General features: G+C 38.5%; 1 protein-coding gene across 1 annotated transcript in view; it reads right to left on the bottom strand.

Annotated features, from left to right (window-relative positions):
- Positions 1–24,072, bottom strand: part of NCKAP5 (NCK associated protein 5) — a 570,133-nt gene that overhangs the window by 35,009 nt on the left and 511,052 nt on the right. The window contains exon 17 of the mRNA XM_025039578.1: positions 22,333–22,465. Within this exon, the coding sequence (XP_024895346.1) occupies positions 22,333–22,465 (133 nt within the window). The remainder of the gene's footprint in view (positions 1–22,332; positions 22,466–24,072) is intronic.

A 24,072-nucleotide genomic window follows, 5' to 3' on the forward strand; every position in this document is an offset into this window, starting at 1 on the left:
CCCTCTACTACTCCAAACTCAACAACCTTTTGATTGAAATCTATTATCCATTGATACCACTAATTTTTTTTATGGTCCCTTACATCCTTTATGTCCACATTTCCATTCTTAGTCATCATGATTCATCACTGTAATCACTTCTTTGCAAACATCCTCAACAACTTTGCCCCTTGCTTTGTTGTACCACCTGACAAAAACCTAACTTTGTTAAGTACACCTCTCATACTGCTGAATACAGATACTGATAAACACACAACTCCGCTCACTGGTCTTATTTAATCCACAATTACTAACTGCAAGTTGGCACACCTGCTAAATTTCTCTAGTCCTTTCTCTCTCTTTTTCTTAAACAATCTCACAGTTTCTCTTCTTCCTTCAAAATTTCAACACCTCCTTACTCTCAGCTTATGACCTTGCTTTCTATTCTCCTGAGAAAACAGAAGCAATCAGAAGAGAGTTTTCACAGGTCTCATCCCTATCTAATAGCTTTTGGCCATAAATTCTCCTATCCTCTAGTCACTGGATAAATGTTAATGTTCCTACCTAAAGCCAGACCATTCATTTATACACATCTCTACATCATCAGCTTTTCCTCTACTTTACTAGATTGTTTTCACCAGCATACAATGTGTGGTAATTTCTTTCATCTTTAAAAAATCCCTTTCCAGTGACCCCATTTATCTCCATTCTTTTATAGAAAAAGGCTTGAAAGATTTATATGTACTTACTGCCTCCCACTCCTCTCTTCCTACTCTTTCTTGAGCCCTCCCTAAACCAACCACCAACCTATTATTCTATTGTTTTCCCTCCTGTCAAGATCTTCATGACCTCAGATTACTCCAAAGGTTAATTTTCACTTCTTATGTGACTTGACCTATTGGTATAATTTGACATATTTAATCTCATTTCCACCTTGAGAACTCTTTATAATCATATCTATATTTACAAGTTTAAAATGTAAGTTGTTATGTAGAGCCCCAGTGGTATCAAATTCTGAATTCATCTCTATGTGAGAAATACTGGGGAAAAAAAATTAAACAAATAATGAAGAAAAAGGAGGACCCAAGAGCTTCTGTTTAAAATTAGTGATGCCCACATTTTAGCACAGAATTCTGAAATCTTGAAAGAACTTTGCAATTCATATAATCCAACACTTCTATTTTACAATGAGGAGGATGCTGAGGCCCAAAGAAAAGTGATTTCTCCATTGTTACAGAGTGGCAGAGTTAGGCCTAGAACCTAGGTCTTCTGCCTTGAAGTGCTTATTCTAGTATCCACTTTGCACTGCTTTACCTCTTATATATATATGTCTATAGTGTGTGTAATACTTTAGAACATATACATGTAGATTTATATATAACTACATATGCATACAATATAGAAATACAATATATACACATATATAGTATGTATACACACATACATATGTACATATATATATATATATATATATATGTATACACATATATAGGTATAGCATATATGGATATATATATTTTTAAGATTATTTTTTCCTGAATGAAAGAAGTGTTGGACAGAGCTCATGTATTCCTTCTCTTTCTGCTGTTCTCTTCTGATACAGACAGGTGTCCCTACTTGGCTCCCTTGGGATCAAGCCCATCTTCCACTAAGACAGGGCTGATACTGAAGCAAAAGAATTATAGGAAGCCCTTGCCTCAGCAGGCCACTGGCTGAACACAAAACTCACTGCCCTGTGCCACCTTCTCTATTCTGCTGATGGATAGAGGTTGGATCTGGGGATCAGAGAGACTTAAATTTGGTCTTGGCTAACTCATTGAGTGATCTTGGGTGTTTTTCTCATCTAAACAAGAGGCTGTGTGAGGTAAAGTCTTTTGTTTTGTTTGTTTGTTTGTTTTTAAATATTAGGTAAAATCTTAATTCCTCCCTTCTATTCTGCAGTACCTTGAGCTATAATTCTTTGGGCTGACCCTATGCTTCCTATGATCTTTTTACCTAGTCTTCACTCCTTCTCCATGATCTATTTGCCACTGCATCACTGAGCTTACTGTCAGCCTAGAAGTGTGCTATCTTCTTGTCTGTCTTGGTCCTCTTAGATGACTTCTCTAGTTGTGATTACTGGATTATATGATTTGTAGTTTTTGGAAGTCCCTTCCTATTTTATCAGACTCTTAACTTTGGCTACAGATAGACAGCTACTTCTCAGGGTCTGATACATGAAAGAATGAATAAGCAATGGGGGAAGCAGGTCTCATAAGTGAGGAGAGGGAGATAGCACAAACAAAACAAAACAAACTACACAAAACATAAAAACACTGGAGAAGAAGGAAAGATAAGACAAAAAGGATGGCATTATGATACTGAAATATAATGCTCTCTGATAGTGATTTTGGCCTATAAGACTGGAAGAAGCCTATAAGAATATATGACTTGTAACTAATAGGAGTGTAGCATATAATACTGATTAAAAGTCCTTGTCATATCTAAGAAAGTAGGAAAAAGGCAGAAATTGGAGACAGATTTAAAAATTTTTCTTAATGTATAAGAAATGCAACATTTGGAAATCCCTAGTATTCAAGAAGTCTCAGATCATGCTATTCTTTAATGGTCACTTTTTCTTGGAGTCATTTTAATGTAAAATAGATTTTGAAAAAAACTTGGCTCTCAAGATTCTCAGAATTGAATTAGTCCCAATCTAATATTTTGACAAATTATCATCATCAGCCCAAGCATGGTCCTTTTTCATTAATGGTATTTATTTAATATAACATAATGAATGATTGTGGAAGCACTGCATAATCCAAGAACTAGAATATTTAAAAATTGCTTAAATCTACCTACTTGTGTTTCCCATATCCCATCCTCCACCTTCCTTACAGAAGTAACCATTATAATAAATTCTGTTATCATTTCTTGCTTTTGTCTATTTTTTTAATCACATATATACATATGCCTCAATAATATGTTGTTCAATTTGCTTGTTACAGAACTTTATAAACAGGATATCATACTGTGTGCATTCTTCTGAGACTTGTTTTATTCATTCATTGTTACTAAGATATTTTCAGATTTGGCTGTAGCTATGGTTCTCTTCATTTCACTGTTGTATATTTATAATATGAATATGTCACAATTAACTTTTCCATTACCTTATCAATAAACATTCTGGAGATTTCTAGGTATTTTTACTTTTAAAAATTGCCTGCTGTGGATACTCTAGTACAAGCCTCCAGTATCTAGGTGCTAGAGCATCTCGCCAGCTTGTTCCCTGGAGTGAAGTCAGTGAAGTCAGAAACGAGTATCCTTATAACACAATGCCAAATTCTTTTCCAAGGCAATTCTGACAATTTATACTCCTGAAAGAAATGTAAGAGATCCTGCAATTTGTGTTCTCTTCAACACAAGGTATTATTAGACTTTAAACTTTTTGTCAATCAAATATATAGAAAATGGTATTTCAATGCGGTCTTCATAAAATTTCTTAAGCATTTCTTCAGTTGTTTATTATTCACATTTGTTTTCTAGTTTTTAAAATGCTTCCTCACATCATTGGTTCTTTTTCTACTAAATTGTTACCTTTTACTCATAAATCCTTAGGAAATCATTTTATATGCATGGTACTAATCTTCGTTGGCTATATGTGATGTCAATCTCTTTTTTCAGTTTGTATTCTGGCTTTCAGTTTTTTCTAAGGTGTCCATTGATGAATAGACATTCCAAATTTTTATGTACTTTTAATACTTTCTGTATCTGGTTTAAAAAACCTTTCTCTTCCCTCAAGTCAGGAGAAATTTTTAAGAGTTATATTTCTAATTCTTTGTTACTGTTACATAAAAATGCAATAAATTTTTTTCATCGATCTTACATCTAGCCATCTTGCAAAACTTTCCTATTATTTCTTGTAGTTTTTTTTATAAATTCTTTTGAGTTTTCTATGGACATATCCATAACATCTAACTAAAAGAGAGAAACAGTAGTATAAAATAGGAAAGAAAATATTTTTTAAAAATACTCCAAAGAACAAAAATGCTAATCACAAAGAGGGAGACAAAAGAGATAAAAAAAAAAATAGCAACATAAAAAACGAATAAGCTAAGTGTTCTTGTCAAATAGAAGAAGAATAAGAGAACCAAGCAAAGGTGAAAGAAGATGATTAAAGTTAAGAGCAGAAATCAATAAAATTGAAGTAAAAACAACTGGTTCAGTAAAGTTAAAATTAGATCTTGGAAAAGACTTACAAATTGGCAAAACACTGGCAAGACTGATTTAAACAAAGAGAAAGGTTAATAATTAATATTATTACTAAAAAGGGGGTGTAACTACATATATAGTGGAGACTAACAAAATAATAAGAAAGCTCAATCAGCTGGTTTATGTCAATAACTACAAAAAATTAGATAACAGGGACATATCCCCATACAAATTTATATAATTTACCAGAATTGACAGAAGATGAAATAAAAGGCATAAAAGCTTTATAATTACGAATGAAATTGAAGCAGTCATTATAAATCTTCTCACAAAGAAAACAACAGTCCCAGATATATTTACAAGTTAAATTTTCTCACATATTCAAAGACTAGATCATTCTAATGTAGACAACTTCTTAAAAAGAACATAAAAACAGAGACTATTCCCCACTCATTTTATGAGACCAGCATGACTTTGACAAGTCATGCTGGTCTCATAAAAAAGTACAAGATAAAGAAAGCACATTAAAATAAAACCACTGAGCCATTTCAACCCATTTAATAAAATGAGTTAATAATAAATAAGTCATGCTGGTCTCATGAGTTAATAATTGACAAGTCATGCTGGTCTCATAAGAAAGTACAAGATAAAGAAAGCACATTAAAATAAAACCACTGAGCCATTTCAACCCATTTAATAAAATGAGTTAATAATAAATAAAATAATAATAAATAATTAAATGGCTTAATAAATAGATATGAATGTAGAAATCTTAAGCAAAATATTAGCTAACTAGATTTATCAATAGATACAAAATATTCCAGAGCTAAATTAGATTTCTCCCAAGGATGTAAACCTCTTTTAATTTTTACAATATATAATTACCTTTTACTTAATTAAGAGATTAAAGGCAAAAGTCATATGATCATCCTAACAGATGTGTATATATATTCTAAATAAAACTCAATGTGAACACATAATTAAATTCAAAAACTCTTAGTTAACTAGGATTAAGCAAGAATGTCTCTGACCTGCTAAAGTTAATCTACCAAAAAATAAAAAATGAAAACAAAAAATGTTACAAAAAACATCATCATCCTAAATGGAGAAGCATTGGAAATATTCCCTTTAAAAACCAGCAATAAGATAAGAAAATCTGTCATTACTTTAATTCAATATTGATTAGAGATTCTTTCTTTTAGAAGCATATATCCTTTTCATAGAATCTCATGCTAACCTTGCCGTTGGATATAACTCTAAAAACAGGTGTTCTTAGACTCAAGGCGGGATACTCCTCCCTATCCCTCAAATCATTATCGAGTTTCCTTTTAGAAATAATGCTCAGCAGCAGAGCATATTTCAGCAGTCAATTTAAAGAAGGGGGAAAAAAAAAGAGAGAAAGTATAATTTAACATAGTTAGTTGTAAGCCCAGGAGTATTATCCAAGCTAAGTAAAATCTCACTCTGGGACCAAAGAATTAAATTCATTTTACTTTTTCTTATTCAACAAACACAGAACATAAAGAGCTGTTTTAGTTCATAATTTCATTCATCTTATGATCCAACTGGTATTATACTCAGTAACATTTGTAATTTAACTGTATTATGTGTGTGAACTTTGTACTCCAAGGAGAACTAAAAAGACATTTTATGGCACTGAAATGATAATTTTTTTAAAACTTTTTTTTGCCTTTTTTTCACTTTAGAGGTATTAGAAATTCTAGTTCATTTGTGCTTTGCTCTGAAAATCCAGCTGAGTTTTTAGTGAAGAGAATGACTTATTTCAGGACCAATGCCTTTTATTCATTTGACCAATATTTATTAGGTGCCTCATGTATGCCTGGCGCTGTTCAGGCACTGGTGATGTGACAATGAATAAAACAAACATTCAGTTCTTGTGCTGCTTAAGTGTTCAGAAACACATGAATGTTGTTCAGTAATAAACACAGGGCAAAGGTGAGTCTGAGAGGTCCTAGAATAGGATTCCCTGTCCCACTACATGCTTCCTTTTTCTCTGAAAACCTTCCATTGCTATACTTTAGGTACAAGAAACCTTCCAGGCTTCTGTCACTGCTCCATACCAAAGCTACATCTCACTGAGCTTTCTTTGGTAAATTAATTTATAATAATAACAATAGCCAGAATCGAAAGGGTACCTTTCAAAAAGGCATGTTGTATGCACTGTCTCATTAAAATCCTGCAATTAGCTGTTGTTATTATAATTTGATGGATGAGAAGCTGACGCTCAAAGAAATTCGGAGATACCACACATTATGAATATTAATTCAACTTTTTCTGACTCTAAAGCCTTCACAAACATTTTCCAGTATATCTAGTTGACCCATTCATTCATTCATGAATTCACACATTCATTCTTTCATTCACTAGCTCAGCAAATGCTGAGTTATTATATATCAAAGAGAATTTTGGATTTCATGTTGTTCTCTGAGCATATGCTGAGTGTAGTCTTTATTTATAATCCATCAATACCATATTTTTCCCAGCTATGTAATACTGTGCAACCCAAACGGCAGACAGTTTCTCCATTTCTCTTTCCTAAAAAAAAAGAAAAAAGTTTTAACAATTAGAATTTTTTCCTATGGAATAATCTGATTTGTAACATGGTGAATCCCCTAATTACCTCTCAGTGGGGGAATCAGAGCAGAGGCTGAATAAAGATAGGGTAAGGCAAATTCATTCATTCATTCATTCATGCATTCATTCATCAAATAAATATCCATTGAATGCCATGAATTCTGAGACTGTGGCACCAAACAAAATAAACAAAAATCCCTGCCCTCATGGAGCTTACATTCCAGTGAGAGGAAAGGTAGACAAGTTAACTTCTAAGTTCTCTTCTAACATAAAAGCTTTAGGTTATTAGAAATGGGGAGAAGAAATAGAAAGAGAGAGGCAAGATTTTCGTTTGTTTTTCAACAAAGGTCATATGACAGATTCAGGTTTCAGGGCAGATTCTGGGAACAGTGACTGCAAATCTAAGCCTGCTCATCATCTGTGTTCTGTGTTGGTCCTCTGCTCAGCTCTCAAACACACCTGCACACATAAATCACAACCACTGCCAGTTGGCACCACCTTTGTATTATAAATTATTCTCAGAAAACCATATGACCTTCTGTTCTGCTAACTGCCTGTGGGGAGGCTGGCAGTCACTGCAAGTCACTGCCCTTTTCTGATTCTCTCTTTCTTCCTCAAATCACTCACTTATCCCTAGGAGAAACTCTCTTCTTTATACCCACTCAAACATTATTCTTCAAGGCTCACCCAGAAGCCCCTCCAGGAAGACATCCTGGCTGCTTCATTCCTATTGCTGGGAACCTTGTCAGCACTCAGTCTGAGTCATAGACCATTCATTCACTCAGCCCTTCAATAACATTCAGTAAGTCCTTAATATATCCTAGAGATTCAGCATAAGAGGTCACAATTCTTGCCTTTAAAAATGGGTAGGAAGAATCAGTATCATTAAAATGGCCATACTACCCAAAGCAATCTGTAGATTCAATGCAATCCCTATCAAAATACTAACGGCATTCTTCAGAGAGCTAGAACAAACAATCCTAAAAGTTATATGGAACTATAAAAGACCCCGAATAGCCACGGCAATCTTGAGAAAGAAGAACAAAATTGGAGGTATCACATTACCTGATATTAAACTATGCTACAAGGCTACAGTAATCAAAACAGCATCATACTGGCATAAAAACAGATACATTGATCAATGGAACAGAATAGAAGCCCAGAAATAAATCCATACCTAGATGCTCACTTAATATATGACAAAGGAGGGAAGAATACACAATGGGGTAAAGAATAAGTGGTATTGAGAAAATTGGACAGATACATGCAAAAAAAAAAAAAAAGAAAGAAAGAAAGAAAAAGAAACTGGATCACCTTCTTACACCGTATACAAGAATAGACTCGAAATGGATTAAAGACTTAAATGTAAGACCCGAAACCATAACACTTCCAGAAGAAAACAGGCAGTAAACTTTCTATTGCTAATGGCAATTTCTTTTTGGATATATCTCCCAGGGCAAGGGAAACAAAAGAAAAAAATCAACAAATGGGACTACGTCAAACTATAAAGTTTTTGCATAGCAAAGGAAACCATCAACAAAACAAAAAGAAAACTGACTGATTGGGGGAAGATATTCATTAATGACACGTTTGATAAGAGGTTAATAGCCAAAATAAATAATGAACTCATGCAACTCAACAACAAAAAAAAACAAACAATCCAATTAAAAAAATGGGCAGAAGACTTGAACAGATATTTCTCCAAAGAGGAAACACAGATGGCCAATAGACATATAAAAAGATGCTCAAGGTCACTAATCATCAGAGAAATGCAAACTAAAACCACAGTGAGATATCGCCTGACATCTGTCAGAATGGCTATCATCAATAAATCAAAGAACAAGTGTTGGTGAAGATGCAGAGAAAAGGGAACGCTCATACATTGTTGGTAGAATCCAATGCAAATTGGTATAGCCACTATGGAAACAGTCTGGAAGTTCCTCAAAAAAAAAAAAAAAAAAAAAAAAAGGATATACCTTTTTATCCAGCAATTGCACTTCTGGCATAAAGAAGTTATGGTTCACATATACAATGGAATATCACTCAGCCATTAAAAAAATGAAATCCTACCATTTGCAACAACATGTATGGACCTAGAGGTTATTATGCTGAGTGAAATAGGTCAGACAGATAAAGAAAAATACCATATGATTTCACTTATATGTGGAATCTAAGGAACGAAAAGAACAAACTAATCAAAAACAGACTCACAAATATAGAGGGCAATTTGGTGACAGACAGAGGGGAGGGGGCCGGGGGCTGAGAGAATGGGGCGAAAGGTTAAAGAAGCACAAATTAGTAATTGATAGATGGTCACAGGGATGCGGAGCACGGCATAGGGAATGCAGTTAGCATTAATATATTGGCTAGGTGGAAAACCAGAGGAGACAAGGAGTAATTAGGGGAATTGTTTTACAAACTATATAAATGTCTAACCAATGTATTGTATACTTGAAACTAATAAAAAAAAAAAAAGGAAAAAGAAAAAAAAAGAATTTAAAAAAAAACAAGCAGAGAAGGCAGACAAGGAAAATAGCAATTTGGTGGTCTTGGTATGACTAGGGTACAGAGGAATCACAGAGGAGGGATATAAGCCTACATCTAGAATTCTGACTTTGAAATGATCTGCTCCATTTGAAATGGGAACATAGGTCTGTGACTTAAAGTCGCAGAGAAGGAGTTATACGAGGGGCCATAACTCCTGGGTAGGGATGTAGGTCTCTGTGCCAACTTTTGAGAACTTAGTTACATGCTACTGGTAGTATTAGGTGCTTTTAAAGTTTCTAACTTCTTCTCTCTACAAATAGATTGTAAGCTCTGTGTGTGCAGGGCCATGTCTCATGCTTCCTCTCTACTCCCCGCAGCACTTAACTTAGTGATGATTCACGGTGAGACCCAACAAGTACTGAGTCTACTCAAAATAATGGCCTAAGGAGAGGTTTCACTCTGCCCGAATGGCCTATGATCTTTCTCTTGCACACTTAACGTTATTTCCTTGAGCATCTTCAAGTCTACAATAAAAGCCCTCCAAAAATCAGTGAGCAATAGGATAGCACATTCCATGAACCACCCAGAAGGCCCTTGGAAACAAAGGGCATTCCCGTACCTGGACATGGGTCTTATGATCGTTTTTCATTAAGTAGGTCTAATGGTGAAATGAGTGACAGCAAACTCCCAACTGTGGGGATAAAAGGCTCAGGCTAGGCGGTTAAATATTGCAATTGAAGAAACTGGGATCTTTTCATTTTACCCATTTACCAAACTGTCTTCTTCACAGCTAGTTATAAAAACAAACAAACAAAAAACTGATCAATCTTCCTTTTGCTAAATTATCTCTTTAAAATAAAACTGACTTGGGACAACTGGATAGTTAAATTAAATAAAAAGCTGGATCCATATGTGAGGACAAAAATTCAAACTGCGTGGGTACTAGAAGAAGCGTGAGGTGTTTTTTTTTTTTTTTTTTGAGGGGGAATGGTTGTTTTTATAACTTTTTGTTATTACTTTGGGGAAGGGCTTGTCATAAAACAAAAGGTTGATGAGTTTGACCATAATAAAATAAAATCTTCTATAATGCAAAGAGAATCATAAGCGACATCAAAAGCAAATGAAAAACTGGGAACATTTATAGTTTGTATCGAAAACAAAGGAATAATTCCCTTAGATTTTAAAAAGCTCTTAGAAACTGAGATAAAAAGACTAACAACTCAATAAAAAATTGGGTAAAGGTCATTAGTAGATTATTCACAGAGATAGAAATACAAATAACATTTAAATAGATTTAAACAATCTCATTCTTAATAAGAGAAATCAAATTCAAACCACGCTAGAAAATCATTTCTCCTACGTAAGATTGACAGAAGACAAAAGTTTGATCTTAAATTTGTTGGCAAGGCTTTGGGGGACCAGACATGTCAATCACTACAGGTGGCTGTGAAAAACTTCAGGTAAATGTGAAAATGCGTCTGAAAATACACTCACTCTCTGACTCCATGTCACACAATGTAGCTGTGCGAAAGAACCAGGAAGACTTTTACATATTAACGGGGAATGACCTCCAGGATATATTAAGTGGAAGAAAACAAAACAAGATGCAGAACAGTATATACAGTATGCTTCGTTTCGTATACAAAATATTTATCTGCATTTGTTTGGTTTGCGCAAAGAAAGACTGGAAGGATGAACAAGAAACCCGTAAAAATGACGAACCTATGTGGGGCCAGAGGCACAGAGATAGGAGAGAGATTTCTGTGATTAAAGCAATGAAATCAAATTTTGAAAAATGATACCTGAGAAAAACTCTGAGAACCTATCCAAATAGCAGAGACTGCTGAATAGTGAAATATGAAGCTTGACATCAAGTCACTAGAGCATTTGTGCACAGTGATAGAACATGAGGCTGGTGGGGGGTGAGAGGATCCAGAAAATATCTGGCTCGCTGACACAGGCCGAAAGACAGAAAGGAAGTACTTGCTTAAGAAAACTAAATAAGTTATGGCCCAAGAAGATCAGTGCTTACTTCAAGTTAGTATTTGAGTCCTTCTGCACATCTCAAAGATTTCATGAGCACTGTGGTGCAATGAACAATGTCAGCATAATTTTGATTCTTTTCTAAAAATATTGATTCTGTAGCCTTACCTTCCCCGGAATCCTAATCAAACTCAGGAAGGTATCTGGAGGTTTCCTGGGGAGGGTTACGTACCAGGATGAAAAGGGTGGAAGTGACACATTACGGCAAAGAAAGGGCCAAATGAAGCAAGATTAAAAGGGGATGGAGGTTTTTAAAAAGTGAAAAAAGACAAGGGTGGAATGAAACACTTCATGATGATTCTGGGGGTTCAGAAACAGATAAGCAAGCTGATTGGGAACCTCTCTGCCTACACAAGACAGAGAGCCAGCTTGGCCAATACCACAGAAAGGATGCTATCTCCTTTTCCGATTTAATTCCTTAAAGAGTGGGCTGATTTATTCATTTATAATAAAATTTCTGGTCTAATTAAAAATGGAACTTGCCCCTACCTGACCAAGCCTCACCGTATTTCTGGCTCCCATGTAATGGAATCAGAAAACAATGATGTTGAATGATAGCTTGGGATATTGCTACTTATTGTGAAAATAAATAATAAGGAAGGACAATGTTGCTAGGCTTGTTTCAGGGAAATTTAAATCAATTCTTTTTCACCTTGACTGAATTTTAACAACAGATAAAGATAATGATATTTCTCTTAACGAAATTGTATAACGCTGGCGAATTTATGAGGAAGATTTACCTTTCAGAGGTTTTAGCTTCACCTTGTTTTAGACTACAGTTTGTAAGGCCTCTGTGCTCCCCTCCCTTGTTCTGATATCCTCAACCTTAAATTCCAAGAATTGTTCTTTCTCTCAGCTCATTTAACATAATACTACTCATGTTTACTTAGCACTCTGCAGGTTGGAAACCTTTTCACATCTGTCATATCTGAGACACTTCCCTGAGAGGGAGGCAAGGTGGGCATCACCTGGCAGGTGGAACTAAGGCTCAGAAAGGTTAACATTATTCATTCAAGATCACAAAGTCTATGCTCAGAGCCAGGGCTAGAACTGAAGTGTCCTAATTCCCAATTACGAGCATGCCTAATACATTTATCCAAACGGCCATGGCTTTGGGTTTCTAGGTTCCAAGAGGTCCACAGAGAGCAGCCAGTTGTGTGATTCATTGCATGATGCTTGACATTTTTCTTGGCAAAACTCTTGGTTGCTCGTTAAGAAGAAACCCTGATTTTTTTCCACCTGAGCTCTCTGCTTAGTTGTACAGTATGTGTCTGTTTCTAGGTTCTCGGCTGGTTGAGGAGGGGCAGTTGGAAAGGGAGAATGTGAGAAATGGTCTCTGTCTTTAACCTTGAAGTTTGAGAACAAAGCACTCTAAATAATTAGAGTATGTTGGGCTCCCAAAAAAACATTGCATTCTCGACTTGCACATTGTAATGACTTCTAGAAAGATTTTTTTTCTGAATTCTGAGCCCTTTCTTTTCCTTACTTACCCCATTTCTTCATCAGAACTCCTTCTATTGACCCCAGCATTTTTATTCCTGGAACTGATGTTATTCTTCCTAGTCTTAACTATTTAGTGGGAAGAGTTCTGGTACTATGTATTTTTTAGCCAAATATGAAACTCTAAGGTCTCCAAGGAAACCCAAAACCTATTGACTATCTTTTTATCCTCCATTTTTTATCTAATTACAATTTACCTACTTTACTAGTGCAGTGTGAAGATTAACTGTCCTCAGGTTTCTTTCACATCTGTGAAGGATTTCCACCTCCTCAGGGCACATGTTCTCTAAGAGACAGGAATGAAATAGTAATAAGAGACTTAATATGTAGGAGCCTCAAATAATCTGTGCTGTGTTACCACTTTAGACAGCCTGAATGTCCCTAACACTCTGACAAAGGCACTGGAACGGGATCAACAGCCAAATGTGAAAGGAGAGGAGCACAAACTTCCCTTTCAAAGCCCCTCAGAGGAAATGCATCTTACCCACCAATTAAGTGGCTGGGACAGGCCTGGGGCACCTGCTGGGCAGGCAGGGGGATTTGGCTGTTGTCAGAGTTGGTCACAAATATTTGACAGCTTGTCCCTCCCAATGAACACTTCTGATGCCTAAAGGTTAATCTTGTGTATTCTTCAAGGTACTACTGACATTTTGTGCAGGATAAATAATGCTTTGTCACTGAGACCTGCCCTGTGCATTTTAGGATGTTTAGCAGCATCTCTGGGCTCTGCACACCAATAGCAGTTGCCCCAAAACTAAGTTATACCACCCCAAAATATCTCCAGCTGTTGCCAAATGTCCCCCCTGGGGGAGACACAGTCATACTGTTTGAGAGTCCAGTGTGAACATTGGAGGTATTACTTGGATTATGGGTGACCTCCGCAAAAAAGTCCTCCGCAAAAAAGTCCTCCTCCCCTAGGCCAGTGGGGCTGCCGTGGAGGTCTGGCAAGTTACACTTCGTTCTGCTGCCCCTGCGTGAGGCGAAGGACACACGCACTTTCACAAATGAAACGTCATCTAATTCATTGCTCATTTATTTAGTTTCAGATCACTTGTCTAGCTTTCTTTCAGCCCTGGCAGCCACACATTGCTAATTTGCTTCCCCTACATATTATACAACAACCAGAGGTTTGTTTTTTACTTTGAAACTAACTCTACTTTGCAAGCTCCTGTTTAAATGTGTCGGGCTCCAACACATTTAAACTCGAGTTGGGTAGTTTTGGGGTGCTGAGATAACGGTGGAGGGAGAACATCCATAAAGAGTGACAAACTGTGGGGGGCTCTCTTTCTTTCAATACGTCTCATTAGAGTCCCCAGACTTGGCCTTCCTCTCTCTCTGTATCCTACAGTCCAATTTAATTGAGCGACGGCCTCGCCACGGCACACTGCTCTTTCGACAGGAGGGTAAACTCATTCTGTCCGTCATGACATTTGCTTTCTTAAGGGCCTCACAATATGCAGCCTAAATAATTAAATGCAGGTCACATCGCAGCCTCTCTTTTCAAGCCTGTCTAAGGGCACAGTGGGTTCTTTCTGACGCTTAGCTTTTGACCACGTGATTTTTAGAAGCAAGTAAGGTTTCTTTTGTTTAGTTTGTTTTGTTATTGTGCATGACACTTCTCCCCACTAAAAACCCCAAACCTCAGCATAGTGCAAATCCAAGCTGAACAGCTGAAAGGGCTGTGGTTTTTCTGATAGTGGATAAATAGTGACAGTAAGAAATTTGAGACCCTTCTTCCAGTAAGGGTCTTGGAGTAGCCAGCTTGTCATGGTCAGTACTTTCCATTTGTCATCCAGGAAAGTTTAATACTAGGAGACAAATCCCTTGTGTTTTATTGCATGTGTCCATTCACCTAGAGTTGGGATGGGCTTGTCAAAAATAAAGCCAATCTTTAAAATGGCCTAATAAGAGAGAAGTTCCAGGAAGGACTAAAAATAACTCTTACCTGTAGTGTCCATTTTAAACAGTAGATTTCTCTGAGGTAACTGGGAGTGATTATAATGAGCTTGGATTGAGTTTTACCCAATGCTGATTTAAAACATTTCAGAGATTTGTCATTTTTAAGACATGTGCCAGATGAATGCTTTAAAATAGATGCAACTTTGCCTGAATTCTGTATAATATAGAAAAATCTGATTGATCTATTAATAGCCAAAGTTCTTGGCCTTGGGAAGGTAGGGTGGCAGTGTTTTTAAAATTCATCGTCTCTGCATAATCAGTTGTGAATCTCTAAATGTGCGAGCTGAGGAATTAACTAGGAACTAGAGCCGTTATCCTTCAGCGTCCCTTTTAATATTATTCCACAGTCTTCATTTCCTTGTGTTTTTCTAATTAGTGCAAAACCAACTGTTTTCCACTCAACTGCCCTGGCTCTTTGTAATCTGTTGAATGTAGCCACCTTCAAAGGAAGAAAACGTACTTCTTGTTCAGGAAATCGGGGCTTGATTAGATGAGCATTGTCAGGTGGCTGGTTGAGAAGCTTTATTTGTTTAACCTGATAATTGCATTTTGAGTGTATGGGGCTTGAGGAGGGAGTGGGTAGTCTTGAAAGTGAGGCCTATAGTGCAGTGATCCGTAGTCTCCAGTGGGCTTTAATTTGGAGAAGTAAATTTATGAAAACTAAAAAGAATTAGGAATTCTGGTTTCTTACTCTGAGGATCCAACGATATGGTCTTAGATGGTAGAACACAGCTGTTTAGGGTCCTAGATTATCTCCTCTTTCAAGATGGTGCTTCAAGTCTGTGGGTTTGCTTACAAATATCTAAAGAGCAGGGCTATATCACTAACCTGTCCCCAGCCCGCAGTGTCCTCCAGTGGCCTGGACACAGAGTAAGAGATAGATAAACCAAAAAGAACTAGTTTAGAAGTCAACTCTCTTCTTTGCTTTTATTCTTTTTTCACAATCTTGTTTAACAACTAACCAGTTCAACTTGAAAATTTTCAAAGATCAAATATCAGAAGAGCAAAGGTTCTGAAACTTTGTCTCTTTTAGATCTCAAGGGTATGATATATTTTCATCAATAAGAGTGGCTCTGTGATAATAATTCCAAAATCGGGGCAGGGATTATGAAAATCAAACCAGGGAGCATGGAGCCACTTAGAAAAAACAAAACAGAATTCTGATATGACTCCAATAGCTCTTATGAAGAGTCATCACTGAAGAGTAAGCTAAAATTCTATATTCTTGAGAAAAATTGGAGAAATGGATTCACTTCTTTCTCTAGCATAGCTCTCAGAGAAGGGGAAATGTGCTTTTCAATTTCTCTCTGTAGGTAGCTGCTCTGGGTCGGGTCTTTTTTTATCTGGACATGAAAAGGCTCAAATGGATGACAGATGTGTGCACAAGGAGCTAACCAAAACCTTAGCCAGTTCTGTGAATTAGATGCATTTTTATTCAACACTTACGATTTAACATTTATTAAACACCTCTGATGTGCCAGGGCCTGTGCTAAGTGAAGAATATGAATGAGAAGCAATCTTGGCACAAATGAGAGAGCAAAAAATTAGTATAATCTCAAGTGGCCAGTGACAGAAATAAATATAATCTATACAGGAGAACAGACTATAAAGGGTACTTGAGAATGGCTAACGTTGGAGCATCTGGGCAGACTTCCTGGAGGAGGCATAAAGTCTGAACTGAATCTTAAAGACTAAGTAGAAGTTACATGAAGGTTAGAGAAGAAGGATCTGCAAGCCATTTCAGGAAGCAAGACCACAAAAGCAAAGGCACAGAAGTCCCTAACGATATCATGTGTTCAGAAAAGAGTGAGCATTTTGATGACAGATAAAATTTAATATAGAAAATGGAAAAAAGATAAAGTCAGAAAGGCAAAGCCAAGGTGAGCTTTGTGAATCTTGTAAGAGGAGGAGATTAGATTTTGTCCGTGGATAATGGCAAGTCCTTAAAGAATTTTAAGCAAAGGAACATGATGGGATTTTGCACTTTGGTGGCAGCATGGATGACACATTTGAGTACGAAGGGACTGGCAGTGGGTTGACTGGAGCAAGGGACAAAAGGAGGTAGTAGGGCTGTGTAGACCAGATGAAGGCACTATAGCAGAAGAGCTGGCGAGGGAGTAGATGTAAGAAGTATTTGGGAGGGAAGCCAGCAGGACCTTGGGACACTCAGGATGTAAAGAAAGAGTCACGGATAACTATTAGCTTCATAGTTTGTATAGTTGTCCATCAGTATCCACAGGGGATTGGTTTCAGGACCTCCTGCAGATACCAAAATCCACAGATGCTCAAGTAACTTATATCAAACAGCTTAGAGCAAAGCTTACAGTCAGCCCTCCACATCCACAGATTCCCAGCATGGATTGAAAATAGTGTTTCTGAACCGTGGGTGGTTGAATCCGTGGATGTGAAACCCATGGATACAGAGGGCTGGAGGGCTGGCTGTATTCCTAAAAGAATGGTGAAACCATCAGTTAAGACAGAGAGCCTGAGAGGCAGAGGTTTCTAGAGAGAAAAAGAGAGGTTTCAGTTTGGATTTTTGCCCTAGAGGTATCTGGCAGGGTCGGCGATGGTGGCGGGCAGCCTGATAAATGATTCAGAAGCTTGGGGTCAGAAGCCTTGGGTAGAGATTATTATGTTACTTTTTACCACCCAGGTCCGGCAGGGTCAGCTGAGGGTGGTCCGGCAAGGTCAGATCCTCTCCTTGCCTCCATCTGGAGATAAGAGCTTCATTGCTTCATTTCCACTGGGTCTGCCCTCATCCTACATTCTGTCTGTGGCTCTCTCTCTCTCCCTCTCACCTTTCTACCCTTGTCCCTTGCTCATGCCTTTTCCAAGACCCTGTCTGTGGGAAAGAAGCAGGAATATTTCTTACGCCCAGCTTGTCAGACTAGAGTGGGTAGCTCTGTGGAAACAAAGCCACAAAATTACTCCCGTCTGCAACCTCGCCCACTGGGCCACCTACTCAGCTCTTAAATCCTGCTCTCACCGCTGACTCTGTGCTAACAACCTGGATTTTTAATACATATTTCAAAGTCAAACTAAAGAAATCAACCTTGAAATAAGAGATGTATATTTACTTTAGTGTTTTATGAGCCCGGAGGCAGGGTTTTGGAAAGCAGGTTTCTTTTGCCACATTCGGTGTGATTCAAAGAAGCAGGTGTGATTCAAAGAAGCAGGTGAAAAACCAGGGAAGGTGGGGTCATAGGGCACTCTGTTTTAAAGGGAGGGCCCCTCAGGCATGCTGGGAAGCAGGGTGAGTGGCTAATGACTGAGCAGCTAATGAGAAGGGTGGTGGAGAGGGCACAGGGTGAGAACGCTTCTGAGTGTGCATTTCCTAGAAGTTGTGGAGGACAGATTGCCACTGTCAAGTGCGCTCCTCTTTCTGAGAGAAATTTCAGAGAAGCAAGGAGAGAGCACATGTTTGAGAAAGGGCACTATCTTGGAGAGCATCCAATAAGGCTTCAAGATCTATAGGCAAATTCCATTCTGCAGGTTGGGACCTCTATTACAAAACCTTGTTACTTAAAGAGAGAATGCGGGGGGTGGGGGTGGGGGTGGGGAGGCAATCTCACATTCATAGGCACATGTGATGAAAGCAAGGCAAAGCCCAGGCTTGAAGGGAAGAAAATCTCCTGCACATCCAAGGCACACACTCCTTTTAGCATTTTTCTCTTAATTGTTTCTTTTTTTTTTTTTTACAGATCAACTTTGCCTACAACTAAAAAGTTAATGGTGATGCATCTCCCCTGAATGCTTCTAGGCAAATTCCATTCTGCAGGTTGGGACCTCTATTACAAAACCTTGTTACTTAAAGAGAGAATGCGGGGGGTGGGGGAGGGGGTGGGGAGGCAATCTCACATTCATAGGCACATGTGATGAAAGCAAGGCAAAGCCCAGGCTTGAAGGGAAGAAAACCTCCTGCACATCCAAGGCACACACTCCTTTTATCTTTTCTCTCTTAATTGTTTCTTTTTTTTTGTTTTACAGATCAACTTTGCCTACAACTAAAAAGTTAATGGTGATGCATCTACCCTGAATGCTTCTTCCTAGGATTCGCTGGAAGCCAGCAGTACCCAGAGCCACGCCCGCTGTCTGCATACCCACCCTCCCGGCAGTATTGTCACCAGCCAGGGCTGAGCTGTGCTCGTTTGGTGAGGCAGGGTGCATTGTGTGCAGATGACAGCGCTCTAGAAACAAGTCTACTTTTATTATTTATTTATTATTATTAGTGTCAGGTATATTAGCACAATGGTTAGGCCTTTACACAATTTATGAAGTTATTCCCCCAATTTCCCTTGTACCCATCTGGCACTATACTTAGCTATTGCAATGTTATTGACTGTATTCCTTATGCTGTACTCTAACTCTGTGACTGTTCCGTAACTGCTAATTTGTACTTCTCCATCCCTTCACCTTTTATACCCTTTCCCCAACCTCCTTCCCCTCTGGTAATCACCAGCTTGTTCTCCGTATCTGTGAGTCTGTTTTCATTTTGTTTGTTCATTCTTTTGTTCCTTAGATTCTGCATATAAGTGAAATCGTATGGAAGCAACCTAAGTTCTCATCAAGATACAACTGAATAAAGAAGTTATGGTACATATATACAAGCAACCCTAAGTTCCCATCAAGAGACAACTGAATAAAGAAGTTATGGTACATATATACAATGGAATATTATTCAGCCATAAAAAATGAAATTATACCATTTACTACGATAAGGATGGAGAATATTATGCTGAGTGAAATAAGTTAGAGAAAGGCAACAAGTCCACTTTTAAAGGCAGAAGAAAGGATCTTCTTGTTCACTGCGCAGCATCCAGGGTTACTCTGCCTAGACCTCAATGTCTCATCCCAAAAAGCACCATTTGCCCATATACTACAGCAATAGAATGAAAGAAGCCTGCTCCTTTCAAATAGGAATTTGCTCTAGTTGGAGGGAATATGATGAGCCAAGTGAGTAGAGAGAAAACAATTCAGGCCGAGGCTCACTTCCTTCTGCAGGACAGAAAAAACGAGTTAAAGGAGCAAGTTGAGAGGATGATATGGATATGTCCTCTCCATCGACACTCCTCCGCTCCTGATCCCATTTGGACCTGGGGCCTTAAATGCCATCTACACACTGACGCTCAAATTGACATCTCTAGACCAGACCGGATCTGCTGAACTCCAGAGTCACACAGCCTACTAGCTAGTCAATACCTCCATTTGCTTAACGAGCATCTCAAACTTAGCATGTCCAGAATTAACCACCAATCTGCCTCCCCAAGCCCCAACGCAAGGCCTACTCCATTCCAATCTGCAGAACAGCATCCCTTCTAGGATCTAAACTTTGCAGCCATCTTAGACTCTGCTTTTTCTTTCACCCCACGTGCAACCTATCAGTGAATTGTGTTGTACTTTTAATTAGATCTGGAAGCAGATCATTCTCACTCCTTATCGTACAAGCCATATGTGATTATTAATATTAAAATTCAAGTTAATAACAATTAAAAAATTGAAACATGAAAAACGTATGTCTCAAGTGAGAACTCTTAGGAAAATTATAGCAAAAATTAAATTTAAAAATTCAGTTTCTTACTCACACTAGTCATATTTCAAGTGCTTACGGGCCACATGGCACAGTACGGTGTGGATACAGAATATTACCATCACTGGGGAGGGCTCTCTTAGTGCTGCTCACTCCTTTTATGATGACTACCCTAGTCTCAGCCACTAACATCTCTTGCCTGGATGATGTGATAGCCTCTTAGTTGGTCTTACTTCCTCAGGCTTCGCAACACAGCAGCCAGAGTAATCCTTTTGAAACACCTATGCTCAGAGATGTTGAAAAGCTCCCACATATGTTTCTCAGAGAAGAAGCAAAGTACTCAGAATGGCGAGCAATGCCTTACTAGCTCTGGTCACTTTTACCTATCTCACCTCGTCTCCCAGTCTTCTCCTTGCTTTCCCTGCCACAGCCACACTGGCTACCTGCTGCTCCTTCTCAAGTCTTCAGTACTAGCTGTTCCTTCTGCCAAGAATGCTTTTCCCCTAGATATCTTCATGGCTCACTCCCTCTCTTCCTTCGACTCGCTACTCAAACATCACCTTCTCAGTCAGGCTTGTTCCGAATGCTCTGATTAAGTTTTAACATCTCCCTGCCTCCACCACCTTTCCCAGCCCTCCTGCTCTCCCGCACCATACCCAGCTTTACTTTTTTTCCCTGTAGTACTTATCTCCTTTCAACAAACTAGATACATTAATAGTTTATTATACGTCTTGTTTACTGTCTGGCAGAGATCTTTGTCCATTTACTCACTGATGGAAAGCTGGTCTAGAGGAGGCTTTCAATACATATTTGTCCAATAAATGTATGGTGTTTTAGAGCTGGAAGGGGCCCTGGAAATCATTCTTGGATGGAGCAGTTGAGGGTCAGTGAGGTGAGGTTATTCACTGTGGACCCATGATAGGTTCAAGGAAAGAACTTGGACTAAAAGATGGACTGACCCTAAGCATTTAACTGGGCAAGCCTCATGAAAATAAACTCCCTTTTCTCTTTATCTGTCACAACCAGAGGGACACTGACCAACAACAGAGAGCTGATGGGGACAACCACCTAACTAAAATGTCAGAGATGTTTGCCACTTTCTTCTTGGTAAACCTTGGCAGAGTTCAACCATTGATCCTGCTTCTTAATGGCTGGTAGGAAGCAAGGAGCAGAGTGAAGGCTCAGATTAATGGCTATTCATACATGCCACTCTTATGCCCCTGTGTCACAAATGCAAGACACTTGGAAAACTGGAAACACACATGGTGGCTAAATTACATTTTTCCCTAAAGCAACATATCAGTCTTGTTTTAAAAAAGAAAGTCATGGTTTCATCATATAATTGCTAAGTTAGTATTTGAGAAAAAAAGTAGGTTAGTATGAAAAGAACAACTCTCCAATACATCATTAAAATATTTCTGACAATCCAGAATAGATTAGAAGAAAGTCAGACTCCAGATCACATTTTGTGTTAGGGGTACATCTGTCCTCTTGCATGTGTAAGGAATTGCCATCTGACTATACATATTTTTAAATGCCTCAGGATGATGATTTTTCTACTGCCAATTCTGATTCAAACAGAAATAGTGTGAGGGAGTTTTAACCTCATAAACAGACCTATTCATAATGGCATGGCTAACAGATCCAGAGCTACACAGCACGGTACGAGCAAAGAGCCTGGTAATTCTATCCATGGCTCACTGCATAATTTAACTTGCCAAAGTATGTAATTAAGAACAAAGTTATCTTTATAGTCATTCCTTCATTACTGAGATAACTCAATTGGAGACTTTTTGTGAGATGCCAGATTTAGAAATAAAATCTTTACTGACTGCACTGCAATGTCATGAAGATTATACCAGAAAACAAATTGATGCACGTAGAACAATCTTCTGTATGTGCCAGAAAATGCGATCTCAGAGGAGGGATATATAGCTAAGATGTAAAATAAGTTGGGGGAGAGGTGGAAGCAGAGCACAGTGAAAGGTTTAATCGGCAGCTTCCACAAGAGAGAGGAACTCCGAACGTCCATTGTGCTCCCCGTGCGTTACCTGGGGTGGCGCTCTTCATTGTTTTCACTAATTTGCCCCTTCCAGCTCCAAAACCATTATTTCCATAGTCCGGGTCACTGTCACTACCACTGCCACCGCTGGCAGAGTACGAACGCATTCTGGGTACCTTGTCCTAAATGGGTAATATGAGACTGTTAAGATTATTCATGCAAATCAAACTTGGGCAGAAAATCCTGTGAGGATGTGAAACAATTCCTATTTGGCTGTTGCTTGTGTACACAGAATGCCATGCCCACTGCCCCACCCCCAAGAGCAACTCAGCTCGGCCTGTCGTCTGTCTTCGGAGCTGGCGCAGTCCACTCAATTACCAGAGCTACAGAAACAGGCTTGCACTAATGAAGCCATTGCCCATACTCTGCCATTGTCCCAGGCATAGGAAAGTCCCCTATTACCTGCTCTGAATTTTGTACACTTTTTTATAGGGTCATATTTTTCTCAAGTGCCCATTACAGCTGCTGTTCCAAGCCTAATGGCTTATTTATTTAACTGATCTCATCATTGGCTTTCAAGTATTAGAGGGTATGAAAAAATCAACCTTGGGAACAAAAAAGAATAAATGTTTGCGTAATTTATAATTTTCTTCCAGCTCCTGAAAGGATAGGAGCCTTTAGGAAAGTATACAGTTGCTAACCCTATATAATCTTCAAATCTACCGATAGTTCACAGGTCCAGGGACGCAATCTCCCCTTTTGCTCCGATGCACACTCAGCCTGACCCACCAGGATGTCACTGGTGTGGCGATCATGCAATGTGCAGGAATTGCTGAAGATGGTTGAAACTCAATGAACAGTTTTTACACAAGCAGAATACCGGATCTAAGACTGCAACTCTCGTGTTTGGGCCTTTCTTTTATGTTCGCAGACTGCCCTGTCAGAGCCAATTATTTCCCATCTATCCCAGACGGTTCAGGCACAGATGTATAGGATGGGTCTCTAAAGGCCGTTTGGGAGAGTACCATTTGGTTGGAAATTATAAAAATACATTTCAGAGTATAAGCTTTTTCAGCTGGGGTTATAAATCCAAGCACTTACTCATTTCTATTATTCCTTCATTCACTTACTCATTTACCCACCCATTTAACAGATGCTTATTGAGTATGTACTCTGTGCCAAACAGTATGTTAGGTTCTGGGAGTACAGAGCTCAATACAGGAGATACGAGTAGTCTAGCAAGGATGATGTCCATGAAGCATGACAAGTCTACTGGCTATGGTTCCAGGGGTGCCCCATGTCTAGAGTCCCTGCAGGACCCCAGTAACAATTCTAGGTATGATGAGATGCATTTTTCCATCCCTCTATTCAACAAATATTAATTGAAATGGGCGCTGTGCTGAGTACTGAAAATATAAAGCTAATTCTTGCTTCAAACTTTCCCTCCCTGGCAGTCAATGAAGCAGAGTTCTAAGTTCCAAGCCACAGTGGTGATTCTTACAAGACAGGGCAGGATTTCCAATGGGCAGAGCTGGTGGAAGATGATGAGGAAAAGGACCCCAGAAAGGTACATGTTTTGGGGGATGTGAACGTTGGATGAGGAGCGCGCTGCCATCACAGGTAGAGGGGACATATCCCTCCTGCTCAGCAGTGAGTAATTCTCTTTCTTGGAATTACCCAAACCTCTTTGCCACTGTCATCATCTGTTGTTTCTGAATGATTTCCTAGCTCAATTTTGGGTGTCTTTTAGGAGTTTCTCCATAATGTTGGGATTGGGAGAGCCAAGGCA

This window comes from Pteropus alecto, unplaced genomic scaffold, assembly GCF_000325575.1.
Source record: "Pteropus alecto unplaced genomic scaffold, ASM32557v1 scaffold3, whole genome shotgun sequence".
Lineage (NCBI taxonomy): Eukaryota > Metazoa > Chordata > Mammalia > Chiroptera > Pteropodidae > Pteropus > Pteropus alecto.